General features: G+C 43.1%; 1 protein-coding gene across 7 annotated transcripts in view; it reads left to right on the plus strand.

Annotated features, from left to right (window-relative positions):
- NAV2 (neuron navigator 2) overlaps window positions 1-23,243 on the plus strand; it is a 322,958-nt gene that overhangs the window by 172,541 nt on the left and 127,174 nt on the right. Inside the window, exon 1 of one of the 7 annotated variants that reach the window (XM_063438401.1) lies at window positions 20,562-20,690. The exons of the other annotated variants lie outside the window; for them this stretch is intronic. Coding sequence (XP_063294471.1) covers window positions 20,619-20,690 — 72 coding nt within the window. The 5' untranslated portion in view covers window positions 20,562-20,618. Of the gene's footprint in view, window positions 1-20,561; window positions 20,691-23,243 lie in introns of those variants that run through there. 7 annotated transcript variants of the gene reach the window in all.

Consider the following 23,243-nt stretch of genomic DNA (forward strand, 5'->3'; position numbering starts at 1 on the left):
AATGGAGGTGCCATTGAGTTGTCAGGAAGACATACTTGGCACTCGTTTGTCTGCGCTATCTCTTATGGAACCATGGCTGTAGCAATATTCTGCCTCCTTCACAGTTCTCATGATGGCCCCAATCACATGTAACACGTAGAGTGGTGACAGCTGCCCTGGGGCATTGCTTCCAAGGTACCCCTTATTTATCACAAGATTTCTTTTACTGAGCTATTACTGCATGTATTCACCTCTTGATGAGTAGCCCCAAACCCAGCAGGATTATTAGGCTTATTTGACACAGCCAGATATAGAGTGCCCTTTCTTTTTCACATCAGAATCCATTTAGATATAGTTGTAATTATTTTGACTTTTTAAGTTTTACCAAGAACTTTGCATTCCTATTTCAAACAGTCCAGGAACCCCTCATGTACCATCGCACTGCTCTAGAACCCGGTATCTAGCCATCAAACCAGCCTTAAGACCTCTCTTTAACCCCTGCGTATTGCTGTATCACTCACAGAAATCCCACACCTTGCCCTTCCAGCCCACAGGAAACATTCACACTTCCTTGTGGAACATTATCTTCTTTTATACAAAGCGTAGAAATTCTTGCCTGGGACTCGTTAGGGATTAATAGACGTGGGTTATCTCATCCATCCACCTAGTGTGTCTGTGTCCACCTGGGGTGACACGAGCGTATTGTACGTGGCATTAGTATAGGTTACCAGGTATTTAATGATACAAACCACATTGTTCCTGTTACTTTCTCCAGTGTTGTGTTTTTTTTTTTTCTTTTTCAAATCCTCATTCCATGGCGTTTGTTTAATTATATATAATAGATATAATATATAATAGATAACCCCACACTATTCCAATTTAACCAATCATGTATTTTAAGTGATCGGATGGAATGGCTTGTTTAAGGTCCAGCTTTTGGAGAATAATTTAGATAACAGCATTGTTTATAGCATTTTTGTGCTGTTGTCTGTGATTTGCTGTTGCTTGTTGCTGCTTACAGTGGCGTTCTTGAGAAATAATTTGTCTATTTAAGATAGGAGCACCTGGAACCAGCATCACACAGCCCGTTCCTTGCCAGCTGTTATTGTGTACATTATACTAAAGTCCGATTCACAACAAAGGCAGCATGTGTACAAGTTAAATTTCTTTCTCATTCCACTGGTCTAAACATGTCGTCCGTTTCAGCTGATTTCACTGGGGATTCTCTGCTAAGTCTAGCTCAATACTCGCCAAGTTTAGAAGATATTAGATTCACTGTGATGACTGACACTTGCAATATTTATCAAACATGAAAAAAAATCTACTTAATATTATTTCTCCAAGTATTTTGAGAAGTGTTATTTTTGTGAGTGTAAACCATTGTTTTGGGTCTGGCATCTTAAAGGAACCATATAAGCACCATAACTAAGGCAGTTTCATAATAATAATTTTATTGTATGGAGTCTTTGGGTCCTGTCTCCCCCATCGTTTTCTGTCAAATGTATTTCTAGTACTTTGACAAGGTTAGGGTAGTCTCCCTGCATTTTGTTATACCCAGTTTGGATGGCAGGAAAGACTGGTTAGAGGCAGACAATGGGCCAGGTTATAGGTCCTAGGGGCATCATTTTTGTCAAACTACTCAAAAACTGCTTACGAGAAGGAAAGGGACAGCACCATAACAACTACAATAAGCAGTAAAGATGTAATAACCCATAGTGATTATGGTGTTTGTAGTGTCCCTTTAATTTGACTGGTGTTAGAACTTAGGGCTCTTTTTTTTTTTGTAGATCTTGCCTAAAGTTGCACACCTTTTCTTGATTAAATAGCAAGTTAGGTTGAATAAAAGCCTTAAGTCAATCAAGTACCTGCACTGCTGGAAATCCTTTGTGTAACATCATTACCAGGCAAGGCTTGGGGCAGCGAGGGGGGGCAGAGAAAACAGGATTGGGTCCACTCTGGAACTGATTTAAGGAAGCCAGTTACTGGTCCAAGTGCCAGGACACAGGAATGTGCGCGCATGGCAAGGGAAATGCTATAATTTTTTTTTTTACTGCAGCTAGGGTGCCGGCATGAACTTTCCCAAGATGCACTCGAGGCTTCCTGGTTTTCTTGTATCACTTTTGCGTGGCTTGCATGCCCAAAGGAACCACCAATGGTACAAACAATCCATAGGATAATGAGTAGCAGCCCCATTGCATGATGTGGCCCTGACAGCTAGTCACAATAAATGTACATCATTCAATAGGGCATAGGAGATGTGGTGTGATTTGTTAGTTTTTTATTTTCTTTCTTGAATTCTTGAGTCTGTTATTAATAGAAATCAATGCAACAAAGCATTTTTGCCTTGGCTCTGCATCACAAATCATACAACATTGAAGTGTCTGGAGACCTGTTTTTTAATATGTGGCATTGTGAACATGAAAGCATTGTGGCTGTACACGGCACTGACCCTCTTCTACTTCAGGCCCTTCCACGCTGCTCACATTAGTCAGAGCTGAATGGATCATTGGACAGGGTGCTCAAATCACATTAAACTGGAAACCATATTAGAATCAGCAAGAAGCGTTTCAAGGTTTATCACTGTGAACAGGATATCGTCTCTGATTCGATTAAATATGTGACTTTAATGCCCGTATCGCGTGTGCCTTCTGGGCTAATGTGGAGTACACCGCTAAGGAAACAAGCTTATTGTGAAGGTGCCGTTTGTTCTGGGAGAAAGTGCTTAGCTAGATGCCTCACATTAGGGAAAGTGTTGGGAAACAGGACATACTTTACAAGAAAAAAAAAGAAAGAAATATAAAGTGCTTGAGATTTGTGCCCTGTGATGGATTTTGGGGACTTTTAGATTGCTTTGTAGGATTTACATATATTATCTGCACTCCCAGCGTTAATCTGAATTTGCAAGGAGTCTTTACATATATGATGATGAAGTTGAAATATCCTGACATGACATGTTTATAATACTGGGCAGCACAGGATCACATTTTCATTCAATGCCATTTACTCTGTACAATTAAAGGTATAGTGAATGTGCTATAAATTGTAATTGTTATACTGAGAAGGTGGATATTGAGATCGGTGAGTTCAGGAGAGCCACAGATAGAACAGATTCGGTGTGTTATTAGTGCGTTTGGAAAGTAGACGGACCAGATTCTGTGGGCTATAGTATGATTGGGAGATCCACAGATAGATCTGACGCTGTGGGTTATTAGTGAGTTCAGAAGATTCACAGATAGACCAGATTCTGTGGGTCATTAGTGAGTTCAGGAGATTCACTGATACATCTGATTCTGTGAGTTATTAGTGAATTCGGGAAATCCACAAATAGAGACCAGATTCTGTGAGTTATTAGTGAGTTCCGGAGGTCCACAGATAGTCCTGATTCTGTGGGTTATTCGTGAGTTCAGGAGATCCACACATAGAGACCAGATTCTGTGGGTTGTTCGTAAGATTGGGAGATCCACAGATAGATCTAAATCTGTGGGTTATTAGTGAGTTCAGGAGATCCACAGAAAGAGACCTGATTATTTGGGTTATTAGTACGTTTAGGAGATCCACAGATAGACCCGATTATATGAGTTATTAGTGAGTTTGAGCCAATTCTGTGAGTTATTAGTGAGTTCAAGAGATACACAAATAGAGACCAGATTCTGTGGATTAGAAGTGAGTTCGGGAGGTCCAGTACCTGTCCATTTTGTAAATGTGTTGCTTCCCTAGATGATGGAGCATAGCACTCCCATTTATTCCTATTTCCTTTAATCAATGCTGCTCAAATCCCAACTTCCAGGCCACTATGTCACCCAATCTTGTGTATTTATTTTTTACAGCGAGTCTTCTGATGATCTGGATATGTTGGGTATGTGTGCTAGAGTAATTGATAATATTTATGATATAATGGCACATTTAATAATTCATGATACTGGACACCAGAAGCTCTAGTTAAAACCAGATGTCCGTTAATTAATAATGCATTTTACGGCATGTTTTTGACAGCTGGATAACAAACTGAGAGGTTAGAGATGAATAATTAGGGGACTTGGTATAGTTAGTGTCCAGAGATAAAGCCCAGCAACCGCCTCCTTGCTAAGAAGTTGGTATCTGGTTTTCTCTTTCAGGAATTCTTGGTTCCTTGTAGCCCATGATGCCTTGTGGCTATGGAGGATATCAACATCTTGGGGTCCATGATTCCAAAGGTTGACTCCTCCTGGACGGATCAACAGTAATTTGGGTCTGATTAATCAAGGCTAACTTAAAGAGCTTTTGCTGGGCAGGGCGGGCATATAGCTATCACTACTATAGGGAAACCCTTTCTTGTATGAGATGCCTAAACTAAAAGCTTGATGCAGTTAAAGGTTCACTGTCACCATCTGAGACTTTGCCAACCCTTGACGGTGACAATGCCGCTAGCGGTCCGGTGGCATTTAGGGGAGGGGGCAGGTAAGATGAGATTTACTTCCATGAACCTGTCCCTTGTAATCGCCGCCATCTTGTTTGGTCTGCTTCTCTTCAGCCGACGTCACTGCTGTACTCTCGCGGATCCTCCATAGACCCAGCCAATTCCCTGCAGCCATCACTGGTAACGATTTTCATGACTGACACTTAGACTCTGCCCTGAGAGAGAGAGTATGTAATCCCTGATTTGTCTCTATATATCTCTTGACTGGGTTTGGAAATTCAGTGAAATTCCATTACAGCAAAATTGAGTATTTCATAAAGATTCTATCTTTATGTAATACTACTTTTTCAGGGTGGAGGGAGGGGTGACCGTGACGATTTAATGTTTTATTAATTTGTTGTGTAATCATCCTTGAACATTTTTACATAAAGTGTGAAAGTAATTAAAGGGACTCTCCAGTGCCAGGAAAACAAACCATTTTCCTGGCACTGCAGGTCCCATCTCCCTCCCAACCCCCACCCCAGGTTGCTGAAGGGGTTAAAACCCCTTCAGTGACTTATCTGTATCCAGCGCCGATGTCCCTCAGCGCTGGGTCAGGGTACCCCCACGCTCCTCCCCGCTGATATCATCCGACGGGGGAGACCTGTTGCGCATGCACGGCTGGCAACAGGGGGGGGGGGCTATTGCGCATGCACGCACATTAGATCTACCCATAGGAAAGCATTGAAAATGCTTGCAATGCTTTCCTATGGGGATTTCAGCGACGCTGGAGGTCCTCACATAGCGTGAGGATGTCCAGCGACGCTATAGCACAGAAAATCTGTGCTATAAACCCGGAAGTGCCCTCTAGTGGCTGTCTAGTAGACAGCCATTAGAGTCGCAGTTAACCCCGCAAGGCAAATATTGCAGTTTATGAATTAAAACTGCAATATTTACAGTTGCAGGGTTAAGGGTAGTGGGAGTTGGCACCCAGACCACTCCAATGGACAGAAGTAGTCTAGGTGCCTTTAACATGGAAAGAAAAGGTATTTACTGGGGGGCGGGGCCGGACCGCCGAGCCGGCCGGTCTCACGCAGGACCAGCTCCGGCAGCCAAACGCTAACAAAAGGCTTATTTGGGTGAAATATGGCATAAAACCTGCCGGCAATGGTGGCCCTCGCTGGGCAGAGAGCCCTGGGGTCCAGGGTGAGGCTGGCCCTATGGGCTACAGTCCCCTGGAGGAAGACTCCTACCCGACTTACTCAGGGCCTACACCAGAGGCGAGCGGGACGGACGGCCGCTGCCCTGCCGCTTACTACCCGGGGCTTGAAGTCGGACCAGTGGGGGCACCGACCCCGTTCCCCCCCCTATGGACCGGGGGGGTGATCCCGGTCTACAATCTTGCTGACCAATCTACTAAGCCTGTACTTCGAATCCCCCGCCTGTACTGCAGACCGCATGTCGGGCCCAAGATGGCCGCCAAACTACCAACATATGAAAGCCTTGCAACGCAAACAAATAGAAAACACTCCAACGCTAAATCTGTCCTCACTTGCCGAGACCTCTGAAGGAGCGGGGAATACACCTCCACTTACCCAGCCCTACCCGCCACACATGGGAAAGAGGCTGAAGAGGCGGCTGCACAATCCACCGGGCACACGGCAAACTGACATGCTCGACGGTGAGCCAGCCAATGGAACCCCCGAAAGGGGACTTGCACCGCGATATGACACCACTTACCACACTTCAAGCGGAGAGAACCCCGACCGGGACTACGTGTTCCCTTAATCCAGCCGGGAGATCCCTCAAACAAGTGGCAACACAAGTCGGAAGACAACATCCCCACCGCACACCGCCATACCGCCCAAGTATGAGCTCACAGGGACTTACCCTAACCCGGCACCCGTTGAGAACCGGCTAAACAACTTTGGACATTCAGCAGCCGATCCTAGCTCTTTACTATTGCATGTTATTATTACTCTGAGATAAAGCACCTAACCTAATTAAATAACCTGCTATTTAATTACACCTGCCCAGTCTAGCATCCTGGCTTAGCGAGCATTTGGTATAGGCTTCACACTCAGTGAGCACAGCTAACAAACAACTGAAGGTTTATTCTATGTTTTTGTTTAATATGTGTTTTAACCTTCTTCATACTCGACATCATTAGTCTGTCCCTGAAGTTGTATCCTTATCCTGCTATCACTAATAGTATAATCGTTTGACAAACTTTGTGTTTTCATGAAAGGGGTAGCTCCAAGCGAATAAATAGGTAAACAAGGCTTGTATACACATGCATATGCATTTTCCATGTTAATGCCACTAGCGCACTAATCAATATGACTACTCTATGTTAGTACCTTGTAAGCTTATATGTATCGTCTATGTGGTAACGGCGTTATGTGGTATACGGTATCGTATATGTGGTAACGGTGCTTAGCGTATACATACCCCATTAGCCTGTACAGGGTCACTGAAGCTCTATCGTAACTTATCTTACTCATGTATATTCACTTTCTTTACTACTACACGAAACTTAAAAGAATAACTTTCCATAATATAAAATGAGGCTATGAGATATTCAGGGATGATGTAAATTGCACTGTATTATACCCGTAATGTACAACACTTTATCGTCTCCCTTTTTCTATTCTGTACCCTATATAATTTTATGCCTCAATAAAAAAGAGATTGACAAAAAAAAAAAAAAGAAAAGGTATTTACTCTGAAGCGAAGGATAATACGCCAACAAAAAAAAGCAGAAAAAAAAAAAAAAGCATTTCAATAAAACGCCATGAATAAACTGCTCAGTTTAGGATTCCTCTTTGGAGTAGAAGCCATCGCAGATGGATTAAATAATCATCAATAAGAACACCAGACCGTTCCCACAGTATTAGTGCGTTCTGTATATAATCCCAGCACAAGGTATGATTTCTAAATTCCACACAGACTCCCAGCATGTGCTCAGGCTTAAAGCACGTCATGGTTAACGAAGGGTGTGCGCTTGGCCACGCAAGAATTCATCCTAAAACAGCAAAGTCGCTATCCGGAGTTCGACCGAGGACAGATTGCAAAAATACTTTTTTTATTTTTACATTTATTTCTATTTTCATATTTCCATGTTCATTCTGTGTTAAATGGTTAATGGCGGCATAGATGAGCTAGTGAACAAGCCCAGTGTATTCCATAAAGATATATATGAAATAATTGAAGAAGAGAAGATTCTGGGTTTAGTACCACCTTGAAAAGCTTATAATCATATTCTGCTTACACCTCTTTTTTTGTGTGGCTAATCTGCTCAAAACCTTTTGCAAAGCGGAAAACTACAGACAGAAATTTCATTGCTACAGGATTATGTTCTTAAAAACTACTCTGGGCACCTTTTTAATGGTTCTTACACTTGTGTTCTTAGTTCCACGTAGGGGGCCGTATGGAGGGGCTGTGCTTGTGCTTGGTTTTAACCAGCTGTTCTTTGCCAATTTAAAAGCAGTTAATTAAATTGCATTTGACAGTCTTCCAACGGACTCTTTTTGTCCTACTGTGAGCTCCAATTAAATTAGTGATTTTAAACTAAGTAGCCTCACAATTCATGGTCTGATATTTGGGGTTGTATTAGAGTCAACATGACTCTGGAAATATTCATATTATTAGGGATTAGTATCCAGGGGATAATAAGAGAGTCAAACCCACCTGGATGGTAGTAACACTTCCAAATTTACCATTACATTTACAACTTAAAGGGACACTCCAGACCACTAGAGCACTTTGTTTCTGAAGTGCTTTGTGTAAAGAGTATGTCCTATTTTTTTTCCTTTCATTTTACAAAAAAAGTGTATTCCAATTGAAATTGGCACTTTTATAAATTATCCTTGTCACACCCCCTGGCCATCAACCAGACAACAGGTCCTGTTACTTCCTGGTTGTTTAGCTCCGTGGAGCTAAACTTAAGAGGCAGCAGTTGCCCAGAAGATCACTTCTCATTAAGCTGCATTTGAAAGCCTGGGCACGGTTAGAAGGCAATGACTTGCAAAGGCGGCAGACAAGAGACCTGCAGCTTTTGCAATCTATTTTTCGACATATCCTTTGTGAAAAAAGTTGAATGCATGCACTTTTCCATTGGGATAGATCTACTAAATAGGGATTTTTTAATATATATAAATCTATTTGGACAGTAGTGTGTCCCTTTTAGGGCAATATATTAATAGTTCTATTCCATGTTTGATTTTTGGTATAATCAGGACTTAAAGTTTCAAGTCTTACACTACAAGCCAGATCTTAAAAGTTATTTGCCACTGCAAGACACTGGACGGAGGTACCGCAGTGTTGAAGTGTCGATCTCCCAGCTGTCACCAGTGACGGCTGCAGGGTATTGGCTCTATCTATAGAGGATCCCGTGCTCTTGCGGGATCCTCCAAAGACCCTAATGCTGTACTCTTGTGCATGCGTGAAGTGCCAGGAGCATTAGAGGACTGGCCAGAAGAAGATGGCTTCTCCCGCGAGATACAGGTTCAGGTTCATTTAAACTCACCTTTGTCTGCCTTTGGTCACCCACTATGTCACTATGTCACCGTCAGGGGTCTTTGAAAATTATGCAAAGTCTCCAGTTGGTGACAGTGCAGCTTTCAGTTAGGCAATAACATCTGTACTCCATAGGACATACCAATATCTGGAAACTAGTTGAATGCACGTTGGCTGGGTAGATACTTTTCATATTATAAAAGGGATGATCTGTTTGTGTCTATCTGGAAGGCAGTCCATTACAAAAATGACTCATCTAGGATTTTGAGGGTGACCTACCCAGGACATCTCACAATGAGACAGTTTGCTCTATTGTTACTTATTAAAGGGGCCATCATTTTAGTTTTTCTTTCCTTTTGTCTCCCTTTTTTTGATGATTATCCTACCCTTTTGTCACTCTCCTTTTATATGTATTTTTTTTTTCTACCTGGTACCAGATCTCTATATTGGTTGCCACCTTTTTGTTTTCTTTTTGTCCATGATGTCAGCAGTTTGTCTTCTGTGGGATCAATGATTTTACTGATGGACTGTGGGTTAATCTGATTGGTAACTGAAACAAAACCTTGCTTTAAGCAACGCCCATTGTCATGTTTTGTCACCTTGCCTGCTACACATAACATTGCTTTGGGAATTTGATAATTGAAATAATAAAGTAGGTATAAGTATAACCCAGGGCTCGACAAATTCCAGGTCGGAATTTAGCCCTGGCACTTGAGATTTGCTAACCCGTTCAGCTGAGGTGGCAAGGGAGCATACTGTCTCACTGAGATAATCAATCTTGATGATCACAGCTACGGCAATGCTTTCCCATAGGAAAGCACTGGGAGGCTATTGCGCATGCACTAATCTGCATCTCCTAATAGAGATGCTTTGAATCAATGCACCTCTATGGGGAACATTCAGCACCTCACTGCAGTGCGTGGAGGTGTTGAACGTCATTGCTGCACATTGTCTCTGCAGGTGTTACTACTCTGCAATGCAAACATGGCCTTTTCTCAGAATAATCAATGTTTACATTGAAAAGCCTGCAAGGACAGGCTGTAGACCCCAGAACCAGTACATTAAGCTATACTGGTTCTAGTGACTCTAGTGTTCCTTTGAAAATTGTGTTTTTGTTGCTGAAAATTAAGCTTTGTTACTTAAAGTAACAAAGTACTTAAAATAACTTTTCTAGCTGGCTCCTAGACTCCAAGCAAAATTTGCCAAACCCTGGTATAAACCATGAAATATGCGAATATATATATATATATATATATATATATATATATATATATATATATACTCACACTCACACTCACTCACTCACTCACTCTATATTCAACCATGACAGGTACATTCTGTGCTGAGGTATATTGCCATAGATCTCTTAAAAGATTTTAGATTAAAGATTTGACTGTGTCCCTGAGGTTATTCCATAATTGCGGTGCTCTGTAGGAAAATGAGGATCGAGCCACTTTATTTTTGTATTGTGGTATGCTAAATATCGTGCTAGTACTGGGTCGGAGGTTATAGGAGGTGGGAACAACCGGGGAGAGCATTCTACTCAGGTAGGGTGGGAGCTTCCCAGAAATGCTCTTATGCACAAGACTGGAGAAATGAAGTGTGCGTCGGGATTCCAGCGACAGCCAGTTTAGCTCTTTTAACATGTCAGAGTGGTGGGTAAAGTAATTACATGCTAGTACAAAGCGGCAGAACAAATTATATAATGTATTAAGTTTATTAAGGTGGGTTTGCGGTGCGGGTGCATACACTACAGCCCCATAATCAATTTCACTATCTGTTTCCTTACTGTAGGGCTTAGGCAGGATTTGTTACTGTACAGGGCACCTAGTTTTGAGTAAAGTTTAGAGATTTTTTTCAATGTGAAGATGTACCGTATATACTCGAGTATAAGCCGCGTTTTTCAGCCCATTTTTTGGGCTGAAAAACCCCAACTCGGCTTATACTCGAGTCAAGGTCTATATTATGGCAATTTGCATTGCCATAATACAGACTGGGGGAGAGGGGGGCTGGCAGAGCTGTAACTTACCTGTTCTGCAGCTCCTGTCAGCTCTCTCCTCCTCCGCGCCGTCCGTTCAGCACCTTGGTCAGCTCCCAGTCTCGCGAGACTTACAGTGTGAGCTGATAGAAGGAGCTGCACGGACGGCGCAGAGGAGGAGAGAGCTGACAGGAGCTGCAGAACAGGTAAGTTACAGCTCTGCCAGCCCCCCTCTCCCCCCCACTGAACTGCCACTGGACCACCAGGGAAGGAGAGCCCCCCTCCCTGCCATGTATCAAGCAGGGAGGGGGGACGAAAAATAAATAAAAATATAAATAAAATAAGAAATAATAATAAAAAATAATAATAATAATAATAAAAAAAAAATAATAATAAAAGGGGGTATAAGGACCACTATGGGAGGGAGGGGGTGGGATAAGGACCACTATGGGAGGGAGGGGGGGTATAAGGACCGCTATGGGAGGGAGGGGGGGGATAAGGATCACTATGGGAGGGAGGGGGGGGGGATAGGGACCACTATGGGAGGGAGGGGGGGGATAAGGACCACTATGGGAGGGAGGGGGGGATAAGGACCACTATGGGAGGGAGGGGGGGATAAGGACCACTATGGGAGGGAGGGGGGGATAAGGACCACTATGGGAGGGAGGGGGGGATAAGGACCACTATGGAAGGGAGGGGGGATAAGGACCACTATCGGAGGGAGGGGGTGGGATAAGGACCACTATGGGAGGGAGGGGGGAGAAAAGGAACACTATGGGAGGGAGGGAGGGGGGGATAAGGACCACTATGGGAGGGAGGGGGGATAAGGACCACTATGGGAGGGAGGGGGGATAAGGACCACTATGGGAGGGAGGGGGGGGGTAAGGACCACTATGGGAGGGAGGGGGGGGTAAGGACCACTAGGGGAGGGGAGGGGGAAGTAAGGACCACTAGGGGAGGGGAGGGGGAAGTAAGGACCACTAGGGGAGAGGAGGGGAGGGTAAGGACCACTGGGGGAGGGGGGTGAAGGAACACGGGGGTGGGGAGGTAAGGACCACTGAGGGAGGAGGAGGGGAGGTCAGGACATATGGGGAGGGGGGGGGCAAATATCCTTGCACCGGCCCTGCACACACTGCATTCATACACTGCATTCATACACTGCATTCATACACACACTGCACTCATACACACACACTGCACTCACACACACACTGCATTCATACACACACACGCTGCACTCATACACACACACACACGCTGCACTCATACACACACACGCTGCACTCATACACACACACGCTGCACTCATACTGTAGCAGTACTTACCCTCTCCAGGGGCCGGCCGGGGTCCTCCCTTCTCGCCGCGCGCGGTCCTGCTCCTGCACGAGCCGCGCGCGGCTCAGCCAACGATGGGATCAGTCAGGCGGGCAGTGACCGCGAGAAGCGGTCACATGTCCCGCCCGACACTAAGAGCGCGCCGCGCGTCTCGGGCGCGCTCTTAAAGGGACAGTGGGAGACTAAATTAGAATCAGTCTCCCATTGGCCCCTGTCAGGCCACATTCCCCATACACTCACGTTTTGGGGGCGTGGATATGACAGGGGCCAATCAAAGTGAACCTTAAGGGTATTTATACTCACCTGTTTCCCTTGCTCTTTGCCCTATCGTGGTTTCTGTCCAGTTCCCTTTAGTGCTTGTATCGTTCAGTTGGTTTTTTGGTGCTTGACCTTGGCTTTGTTCCTGACTCCGCTCTCTCCTTATCCTTGCTTGCTTATCCGCTGTTTTGTCCTCTGTGTACCAGTCCTCGGCTTGTTCTACGTTACGCTGTCTCTCAGTTCCCTTGACCTCGGCTTGTTCTGACTCTGTCTTTCTCTCGTCCTAGTCCGGCCATTCTAAGGTCCGGTAAGACGAACACTGTTTCTTGTCTCTTGACTGTGAACTATTCCTGCGTGTTGGGGTATATTACCGTGACATTACGATAGGGCCATGGACCCCGCAGGTTTAGGTCAACAGATGGCCACTCATGAGGCTAGATTCGCAGAACAGGATCACCGTATGGATCAAATGGCTCAAGCCATCCAGACACTGTTATCCAGATCTGTTCCGGTACCTGTACCTACGCCTCCTGTAAACCCTATACCGGACACAGCTAATATGTCTAATGCTTCTGCACATCTAACCCCGCCACCTAGGTATGGAGGGGACGCTAAGACATGTAGTGGATTCCTTAATCAAGTGGAATTCCACTTCGAAATGTACCCACGTTCATTTCCCACTGACAGATCTAAGGTGGGTTTTCTTATGCACCAGCTTACGGATAAGGCACTAGAATGGGCAAATCCTATTTGGGAGGCTAATGGGCCTATGGTACACGACTTCAATAGCTTCCTCACAGCGTTCCGTAGAACATTTGACACGACTAAAAGGTCAAAAAATGCCGCCAGGGCATTAATGAGAATAAAGCAAGGATCTAAATCTGTAGCCGATTATGCTATTCAGTTCCGGACCCTTGCCTCACAGGTAGATTGGACTAATAATGGCCTTACTACTGCCTTTATGGAAGGTCTGTCTGATACTATCTTAGATGAGGTAGCAGCTAAGGACCTCCCTGTACCCCTGGAGGACCTGATTGACTATCTTATCAATATAGATAACAGGATCCGTGACAGGTTATATACCAGGTCCAGAAATAGACATTTTGTTCCCTTTAACTCCCCTAGAGCTGAGACTCCCGAGGGATCTAAAGGTTCTGAGGAGGAACCTATGCAGTTAGGGGTTGCTAAACTTACCGACGCTGAAAAGCTTTATAGGAGAAAGGAGGGACTTTGTCTTTATTGTGGTAGGAGGGGTCATATGAGACAAGAATGTCCCGTGCGTCCGGGAAACTATCGCACCTAAGACCGTATAGAGGACTGGCCTTGGGTGTGACATCACAGTCCTCACATTTGCCTCTTAATAAGTTACTTCTTCCTGTTTCCCTGCACCTTGATAGTGACTGCATAGCAGGGAATATACTAGCCCTGGTTGATTCCGGAGCGGCCGAAAACTTTATTGATTCCAGTTTTGTCAAGGAGAATAACATACCCACCAGAGAGAAGGAGACACCCTTGGCCGTTGAGGCCATAGATGGTAGACCATTATGCTCTCCAATTATCACACATGAGACTGTTCCCCTACATATGTCTACAGGGGTGTTACACTCTGAGACCATTCGGTTTCAGATCATTACTTCTCCTTCCTCTCACCTCGTGTTAGGGTATCCTTGGTTACGTACTCATAATCCCACCATTGATTGGGAGTCAGGACAAATAGTTTCTTGGAGTGATTCTTGCCAAGAGTCTTGTGTTGTTAAAGTCACCCCTTTGAATTCTACTCATATTCCTCCCGTGCCTACGGTCATACCCTCTCAGTACCTGTCTCTTAAATCTGTTTTTGATAAAAGGGAGGCTGAAAGATTGCCACCTCACAGGCCTTACGATTGTGCAATTAATTTATTACCTGGTACGATGCCTCCCAAAGGGAGAATATATCCTTTATCTCCTCAGGAGAATCTGGTTATGGAGGAATATATCAAGGAATCTCTAGAGAAGGGATTTATAAGAAGATCCTCTTCCCCGGCAGGGGCTGGGTTCTTCTTTGTGTCTAAGAAAGATGGCGAATTAAGGCCTTGTATTGACTATAGGGGCCTTAATAAAATCACCGTCAAAAATGCGTACCCCATACCTTTGATCACAGAACTTTTTGATAGGCTTAAACAGGCCACAGTTTTTACTAAATTGGACCTTAGGGGTGCTTACAACCTCATACGTATCAAAAAGGATCACGAGTGGAAGACTGCTTTCAATACCAGGAGTGGCCACTACGAGTACACTGTGATGCCCTTTGGTCTTTGTAACGCCCCAGCAGTTTTTCAAGAATTTATTAATGATGTCCTACGTCAATTTATACATACATTCGTTATAGTATACTTGGACGACATATTAATTTATTCGAATGATTTACAGACTCATCACATGCATGTTAAATTAGTGTTGAGAACTCTTCTGGTTAACGGTCTCTATTGCAAACTCGAAAAATGTTCATTTGATCAATCTGAAGTCCAATTCTTGGGTTATATAATCTCTGCCAAGGGTTTTCATATGGATCCCAAGAAACTGTCTGCCATTATGGAATGGCCTCTGCCCCAGGGTTTAAAAGCCATTCAGCGTTTTCTGGGGTTCTCTAATTATTATAGGCGTTTTATTAAAGGATTTTCTGCCATTGTAGCGCCTATAACCAGAATGACCAAGAAGGATGGTAATACTCATGTCTGGAAACCAGAAGCACTCGAGGCCTTTGAATTCTTGAAAGCTACATTTGCCTCTGCTCCTGTTTTACAGCATCCTGTCCCTTCACTGCCCTTTATTCTTGAGGTTGATGCTTCTGAGATAGGGGTAGGTGCTATCTTGTCTCAAAGAGATTCACCTGAAAAGCCGTTACACCCTTGTGGCTTCTTTTCCAGACAGATGTCCAAAGCAGAGAGGAATTATGATGTAGGCAATCGTGAACTCCTTGCTATCATTTTGGCGCTCAAGGAATGGAGACATCTGCTAGAGGGTACCAGGGATCCTATCCTCATTTTAACGGATCACAAAAACCTCTCATACCTTAGTGAAGCAAAAAGATTGTCTTCTAGGCAGGCCAGGTGGTCTCTCTTTTTGTCTCGTTTTAATTACATAATCACTTACAGACCGGGTGATCGTAATACTAAAGCTGACGCTCTGTCCAGACAATTCGAAACTACTGACAAACTCGAGGTCGATGTTACCCCTGTCATTCCGCCTGACAGAATAATAGCGACTACTGTTCTTTCTATTTCGTCTTCTCTCTTACAAACTATTCAGGCTAAACAAAACTTGGCTCCTGAGGAGAGGCCTGCTGATAAGCTATTCGTTGATATACCAGAGAGACGAGACATCTTGTCATTATATCATGACACTAGAACTGCTGGACACCCTGGTATTTCTAAGACAGTCTCAGCAGTTTCTAGATATTTCTGGTGGGCTTCCTTGCGCAAGGACGTCACCGATTACGTTAATGCCTGTAGCACTTGTGCCAGTATGAAGTCCTCCCACAGAGTTCCTTGTGGGTTGTTGCATCCGTTGCCCATACCCGAGAGGCCATGGTCCAATATATCCATGGATTTTATTGTTGAATTACCTCCCTCTAATGGTAAAACTGTCATCCTGATGATTGTGGATCGTTTTTCTAAGATGGCTCATTTTGTGTCTCTTCTCAAATTGCCATCATCCAAGGAACTTGCCTCTATCTTTGCCGGGGAGGTGTTTCGGTTGCATGGTATTCCCACTTCGATCGTGTCCGATAGGGGTAGCCAGTTTATTTCCAGATTCTGGAGAGCGTTTTGTGCAGAGATGGGTATCTCCCTCTCGTTTTCTTCAGCCTACCACCCCCAGTCTAATGGAGCTGCTGAACGTGCCAACCAATCTCTGGAGCAGTATCTTCGCTGTTTCGTGTCCCACCATCAGAACAATTGGGCTGACCTGCTTCCTTGGGCTGAGTTTGCTCGTAATAATGCTGCTCATGAATCCTCCGGTAACAGCCCTTTTTACGTTGTTTATGGCCGGCATCCCGTGGTTCTTCCAGCTGCATTCTCCTTACAGGGCATGCCAGCTCTGGACGAACATTTGGCTAGTCTACGTAATACTTGGGAGCAGGTTCAGTGTTCTTTGGTGGCCTCAGCTGCTCGCCAGAAGGTTCACGCTGACAAGCATCGCAGGGCAGCTCCATCCTATGCTGTGGGAGACCGGGTTTGGCTTTCTACTCGCAATATTCGTCTTCGTGTGCCTTCTATGAAGTTGGCCCCTCGTTTTATTGGTCCTTTTCGTATCTTGCATGTGGTTAATCCTGTCTCGTATGCATTGGATCTTCCAAAAAATTTACGCATTCCTAACGTGTTTCATACCTCCTTGTTAAAACCCCTCCTATGCAACCGTTTTACTCGGCATGTCCCCCCTCCTCCTCCGGTTTCGGTGGAGGGCCATGAGGAGTTTGAAGTGGCGGCTGTAATTGACTCTCGCTTGCTTCGGGGTCGCCTCCAATATCTGGTACATTGGAAGGGCTATGGGCCTGAGGAACGCAGTTGGATTTCCGCTGACGCTGTTCACGCTCCTCGCCTTGTGCGTTCTTTCCACGCTCGTTTTCCTGCCAGGCCTGCTCCTCCCCGCCCGGTGGGCGTGTCTTCAGGGGGGGGTACTGTAGCGGTACTTACCCTCTCCAGGGGCCGGCCGGGGTCCTCCCTTCTCGCCGCGCGCGGTCCTGCTCCTGCACGAGCCGCGCGCGGCTCAGCCAACGATGGGATCAGTCAGGCGGGCAGTGACCGCGAGAAGCGGTCACATGTCCCGCCCGACACTAAGAGCGCGCCGCGCGTCTCGGGCGCGCTCTTAAAGGGACAGTGGGAGACTAAATTAGAATCAGTCTCCCATTGGCCCCTGTCAGGCCACATTCCCCATACACTCACGTTTTGGGGGCGTGGATATGACAGGGGCCAATCAAAGTGAACCTTAAGGGTATTTATACTCACCTGTTTCCCTTGCTCTTTGCCCTATCGTGGTTTCTGTCCAGTTCCCTTTAGTGCTTGTATCGTTCAGTTGGTTTTTTGGTGCTTGACCTTGGCTTTGTTTCTGACTCCGCTCTCTCCTTATCCTTGCTTGCTTATCCGCTGTTTTGTCCTCTGTGTACCAGTCCTCGGCTTGTTCTACGTTACGCTGTCTCTCAGTTCCCTTGACCTCGGCTTGTTCTGACTCTGTCTTTCTCTCGTCCTAGTCCGGCCATTCTAAGGTCCGGTAAGACGAACACTGTTTCTTGTCTCTTGACTGTGAACTATTCCTGCGTGTTGGGGTATATTACCGTGACACATACACACACGCTGCACTCATACACACACACGCTGCACTCATACGCACACACTGCATTCATTATACACTATACTGTAAATAAATATTCAATTAATATATTTTTTTTAGGATCTAATTTTATTTAGAAATTTACCAGTAGCTGCTGCATTTCCCACCCTAGTCTTATACTCGAGTCAATAAGTTTTCCCAGTTTTTTGGGGAAAAATTAGGGGCCTCGGCTTATATTCGGGTCGGCTTATACTCGAGTATATACGGTAAGTTGTTTTCGGTTGGAATTGTCCCTTGTGTTGTGTTCGCATCCTGGTTCGCTGTCATCATTGTAACAATGCACTATTGTCCTTCCTGCTGTCCGCCAGTCACACTTTTCTAATACTGGAATTTATTCACTAAATGGCGAATTGTGGAGAATTGGCAAATGCAAAGTGGGGCTGTCTGTTCTCTGGGAGTCAACTCTCCTTGTTCCCTCACTCCAGTAAATGGCTATTGAAGTTTTTAATGGGGTGAACAGCTCTGCATAGGCGAGTAAAAAACATAATTTCAGGCTATCGTTGACATGCCTTGTAACTAAAAAAAAAATTAAATAATGTTACTGGGAATTTTGGTTTCCTTTCTTTTATTTTAGTTCAATTTAGGTAACTGGCTAACTAGTGGATTTTGCTAAAATTTTACACTTTAAAGGGTGCTCTTCGCATTAAAAGCACTACAGCTCATTGTATCATTACAGCTCATTGTATCATTACAGCTTGTTGTATCATTACAGCTTGTTGTATCATTACAGCTTGTTGTATCATTACAGCTTGTCTTATCATTACAGCTCGTTGTATCTTTACAGCTCGTTGTATCATTACAGCTCGTTGTATCATTACAGCTCGCTGTATCATTACAGCTCGCTGTATCATTACAGCTTGTTGTATCATTGCAGCGTGTTGTATCATTACAGCAGCTTGTTGTATCATTACAGCTTGTATCATTACAGCTTGTATCATTACAGCTCGCTGTATCATTACAGCTCGCTGTATCATTACAGCTCGCTGTATCATTACAGCTCGCTGTATCATTACAGCTCGCTGTATTATTACAGCTTGTTGTATCATTACAGCAGCTTGTTGTATCATTACAGCTCGCTGTATCATTACAGCCTGTTGTATCATTACAGCTCGCTGTATCATTACAGCTCGCTGTATCATTACAGCTCGTTGTATCATTACAGCATCTTGTATCATTACAGCAGCTTGTATCATTACAGCTTGTTGTATCATTACAGCTTGTTGTATCATTACAGCTTGTTGTATCATTACAGCTTGTCTTATCATTACAGCTTATCTTATCATTACAGCTTGTCTTATCATTACAGCTCGTTGTATCATTACAGCTCGTTGTATCATTACAGCTCGTTGTATCATTACTGCAGCTTGTTGTATCATTACAGCTTGTATCATTACAGCTCACTGTATCATTACAGCTCGCTGTATTATTACAGCTTGTTGTATCATTACTGCAGCTTGTTGTATCATTACAGCTCGCTGTATCATTACAGCCTGTTGTATCATTACAGCTCGCTGTATCATTACAGCTCGTTGTATCATTACAGCTCGTTGTATCATTACAGCTCGTTGTATCATTACAGCTTGTTGTATCATTACAGCTTGTTGTATCGTTACAGCTTGTTGTATCATTACAGCTTGTTGTATCATTACAGCTCGCTGTATCATTACAGCAGCTTGTATCATTACAGCTCGTTGTATCATTACAGCTCGTTGTATCATTACAGCTCGTTGTATCATTACAGCAGCTTGTATCATTACAGCAGCTTGTATCATTACAGCTCGTTGTATCATTACAGCTTGTTGTATCATTACAGCTCGTTGTATCATTACAGCTCGTTGTATCATTACAGCTCGCTGTATCATTACAGCTCGCTGTATCATTACAGCTTGTTGTATCATTACAGCTTGTCTTATCATTACAGCTCGTTGTATCATTACAGCTCGTTTTATCATTACAGCAGCTTGTTGTATCATTACAGCTTGTATCATTACAGCTCACTGTATCATTACAGCTCGCTGTATCATTACAGCTCGCTGTATCATTACAGCTCGTTGTATCATTACAGCTTGTTGTATCATTACAGCTTGTTGTATCATTACAGTTCGCTCTATCATTACAGCTTGTTGTATCATTACAGCTTGTTGCATTAATATAGCGCAGTGTGTCATTACTGCTCAATGTGTTAGTACAGCTTTGTTATAGTATATTGCATTATTACAGCATATTTTAAGTGGTTATGGTGCTTGTAATGGCCTTTTAAAGGAACACTTAACTACTTAAGTTCACTGTAGCTGCTTAGATCAATGCTTTGAAATATCCCAACACAAGCGATAGTAAAAGGGTAAACTGAAACACTTAAGCAGGTGTTAAAATGCCAGTGCAATACCAAATTAGTTATTCTCTAAAGAGGAAATTGTGGGTAAGATTTTTAGTCTGTAATATAAATCTCCCCTGTCCATTTTTTCACAGCCCAGTTTAGTGAATAAGTCCTCATGACATTTTGTCATGCCCCAGTGAAGTTTGTTAAAGTGCATTGTGACCTTATAAAAAGTGCCTTTGAGGTATAATGGTGCTAATCACCTGAAACTAGACGCCATTTTCCTGGAAGGGCCTGGCAAATGGCACACAGGACGTTACAGAGGCCACTGCAGGGAGGGCTTCCTACGCCACAAAATCTAATTCAGGGAGAAGGGACTCTGATGGCTAAAATTACCCCGTCATTCCTCCCATGACAGAATAAATCAGGATTTCACTGGAGGAGACCAGAGAATTTACCTCTGTCTGTCACACGCTTTCTTCGGGATCAAAATGCCAGCAAGATTGGGGTTTTGGGTTCCTACACGGAATTGCAGTATAAATTCCTTCCACGACTACAAGCGAGTAAGCTGATTTATCCATTCTTAGAGATTTTTATGTTTTTCTGTACTATTGTACCCCCCCAATTATACCGAGCAATAACTTATTATTGCAGTATGACACAGCGGCTATATAATAACTGTTTTTATATATTACTCTCAAAGCCAGTTAAAAAATAAATTCCGTCAAATAATGTTCTCAGCTGCAACCTGTTGGTTTGGATTATTTTTTAAAGGATTCAGTTAATTTTAATTGACGTGTTCAGCAGAGCAAATCTTTGCTTTATAGGAATTCTTAATACGGTATTTGTTTTTTGTATATATATGACTGATCCTATATATACATTCATTTACATACACAGCAGATGTTTTATACAATTGATACTTGTGTACTGCATGTGGATATTTAATATCCACTGGTATGTATGTAATAATAATTTGTATATTTGATACGTGCACATCTTCATTTAATACGCCTTGGTGGACATTCTGCTGCACTTAGTAAATGTCCTTTGACGCTTCATATTCAATGTAGATGGATATTTAATCATTTCGGGCAGGTGGCTATTTAATCCACCGAGGAGGGTTGATCAACACATAGGAATACTTAATGGTCACAAACAGATATTAATACACATATTGATATGTAATAAAAATTAATAAGGACACGTAGATAGTCCATATGGAAAACGATATTTAAAAGACTTTTAATTGAATATGTGCAGGTGAATATTAATCACTGATGGATATTTAATAAACCTAAACAGATATTAAATACAAATTAGGTGAACATCTAGCAAATATTTAACAGGTACCGCTAGATATATAACAAAAAGAGGTAAACATTTAATAAGCACATTTCACCTATTGGATAGATAATAAAGGACTAGATTTTTATATTTTTGGATAAGCGTTTCAAATTATTTAATATTTTTGCATACACTTTTAAAATGTTTTTTTTTTTCCCTTCAAAATATCAGAATATATATCCTATATAATATTATATTTAAATGTTTCTTAAAATATGAACTCATTTGAAAAATGTAGCCAAAAATATTAGATGGAGGCCAAAATTATGTAGATCTTTGATTAAATTAGCTGGGAAATGAATACGCGCTGGTGGATATTTTATAAGGGCAGATGGATATTAAATACCAGTTGTTCTTTCAGATAAATTAAATCATGTTTCTACCCCTGGGCTAATGTTATGAGATCTTAAGATTGAATGTCATCGAGACATATTATCATAACTACATGGAGATTGGTACACTTACTGATTTGTTCCCTATCATTCTGGAACAGTCAGGGTTAATATGTTAGCTCATGTACAGACATGTAAGCAGCATGTTTCCCATGTCATGGCTAGGCTGGATACACAGTAACTCTGACACAAAGTGTTACTGGGGACAGAGGGAGGGTGGGCTTGCTGTTTGTTTCGGACCTTTCATGTAAAGTTTTGGGGACAATCAGCTGATAATTAGTGACTTGGCAGTGAGCTTAGTGTCCACTGACCTGTCCCTGAGTCACACTCTGTGCAGGGTGAGTCACTCAGTGCTGGGAAGATGAGTAAGATTTGGGGAATCTGAGCTCCTAACAAGGATCCCAGTGTGAGTCTGGCAGAGCTTCCATAGTTTGTTATTGGGAGACCAGTCCCCATGCCCAGCCTACTCTCATAAACAATCAGCTCTAAAAATACAAAACGCACACTGAGGAACACTTAAGGGGGAAACACTGTTCAATGAGCAGCGCACTTCTAGGTGACTGGGAGCCTCTTATGACAGGTGTTGAAACACAGCAAGGTTTATTCGCTAAACTTCAAATTGTAGCAAGTTAAAATCTGCATTTCAAAATGTAGGTGAAAACTCCCAAACTGTGATTAGAACTAGCGAAAGAACCTTCTCCCTGCATTCACTCTCTTCACTGCTTGGCTGCATGGCCTTATTTACTGAACAATCACTTTAAAACATAGTACAGTGGCCGGATCCACTGTATTGTCTTTGACACACATTTAGCATGTTTAAGCTGGTAGGGAAAACATAAATGTGCTGCCTGTAGTTTATCGAATTCATATGCTACTTGAGTTGTATTTGTTCCCCTGCTAAAGCATATGAATGCTACTAAATGTTACTAAACAATTTGCCCAATACCAGGAACAGAGTCTGGCTGCTTTATAGGAGGCTGTAGTGGATATGATGCTTGGAATAACCTTTTAAAATAATCCACTTCTCTTGGTGTCAGATCTAGAGAAATTTACAGCAAAATGCAGTGGGGTTGTGTAATTATGGTGGAATCCCTGAGCATGTTCTACTTGGTCTTATTTTAACTATGCAACTCATCTGTGTTTTACGTTATCAGAGCACAAACTAAAGTGAATATTAACCAAGATTTAAATGTAAGGCCAGAATAGCTAAACTGGAAAAATTCCCCAAGTCTGCTACGCTTTTAGATTGGCTACTCTGGCCTTAAACGCAAAATTCGCTTTGAATTCTCAATTTAGTCAACAACATTGTACGTATAAAGATGTCTTAACTGGCTTTAGACACAAAAAAAGAAATCTGAAACTTTTTATTTTGAATTT

The sequence above is a fragment of the Pelobates fuscus genome, chromosome 12 (genome assembly GCF_036172605.1).
Source record: "Pelobates fuscus isolate aPelFus1 chromosome 12, aPelFus1.pri, whole genome shotgun sequence".
NCBI classification, from domain to species: Eukaryota; Metazoa; Chordata; class Amphibia; order Anura; family Pelobatidae; genus Pelobates; species Pelobates fuscus.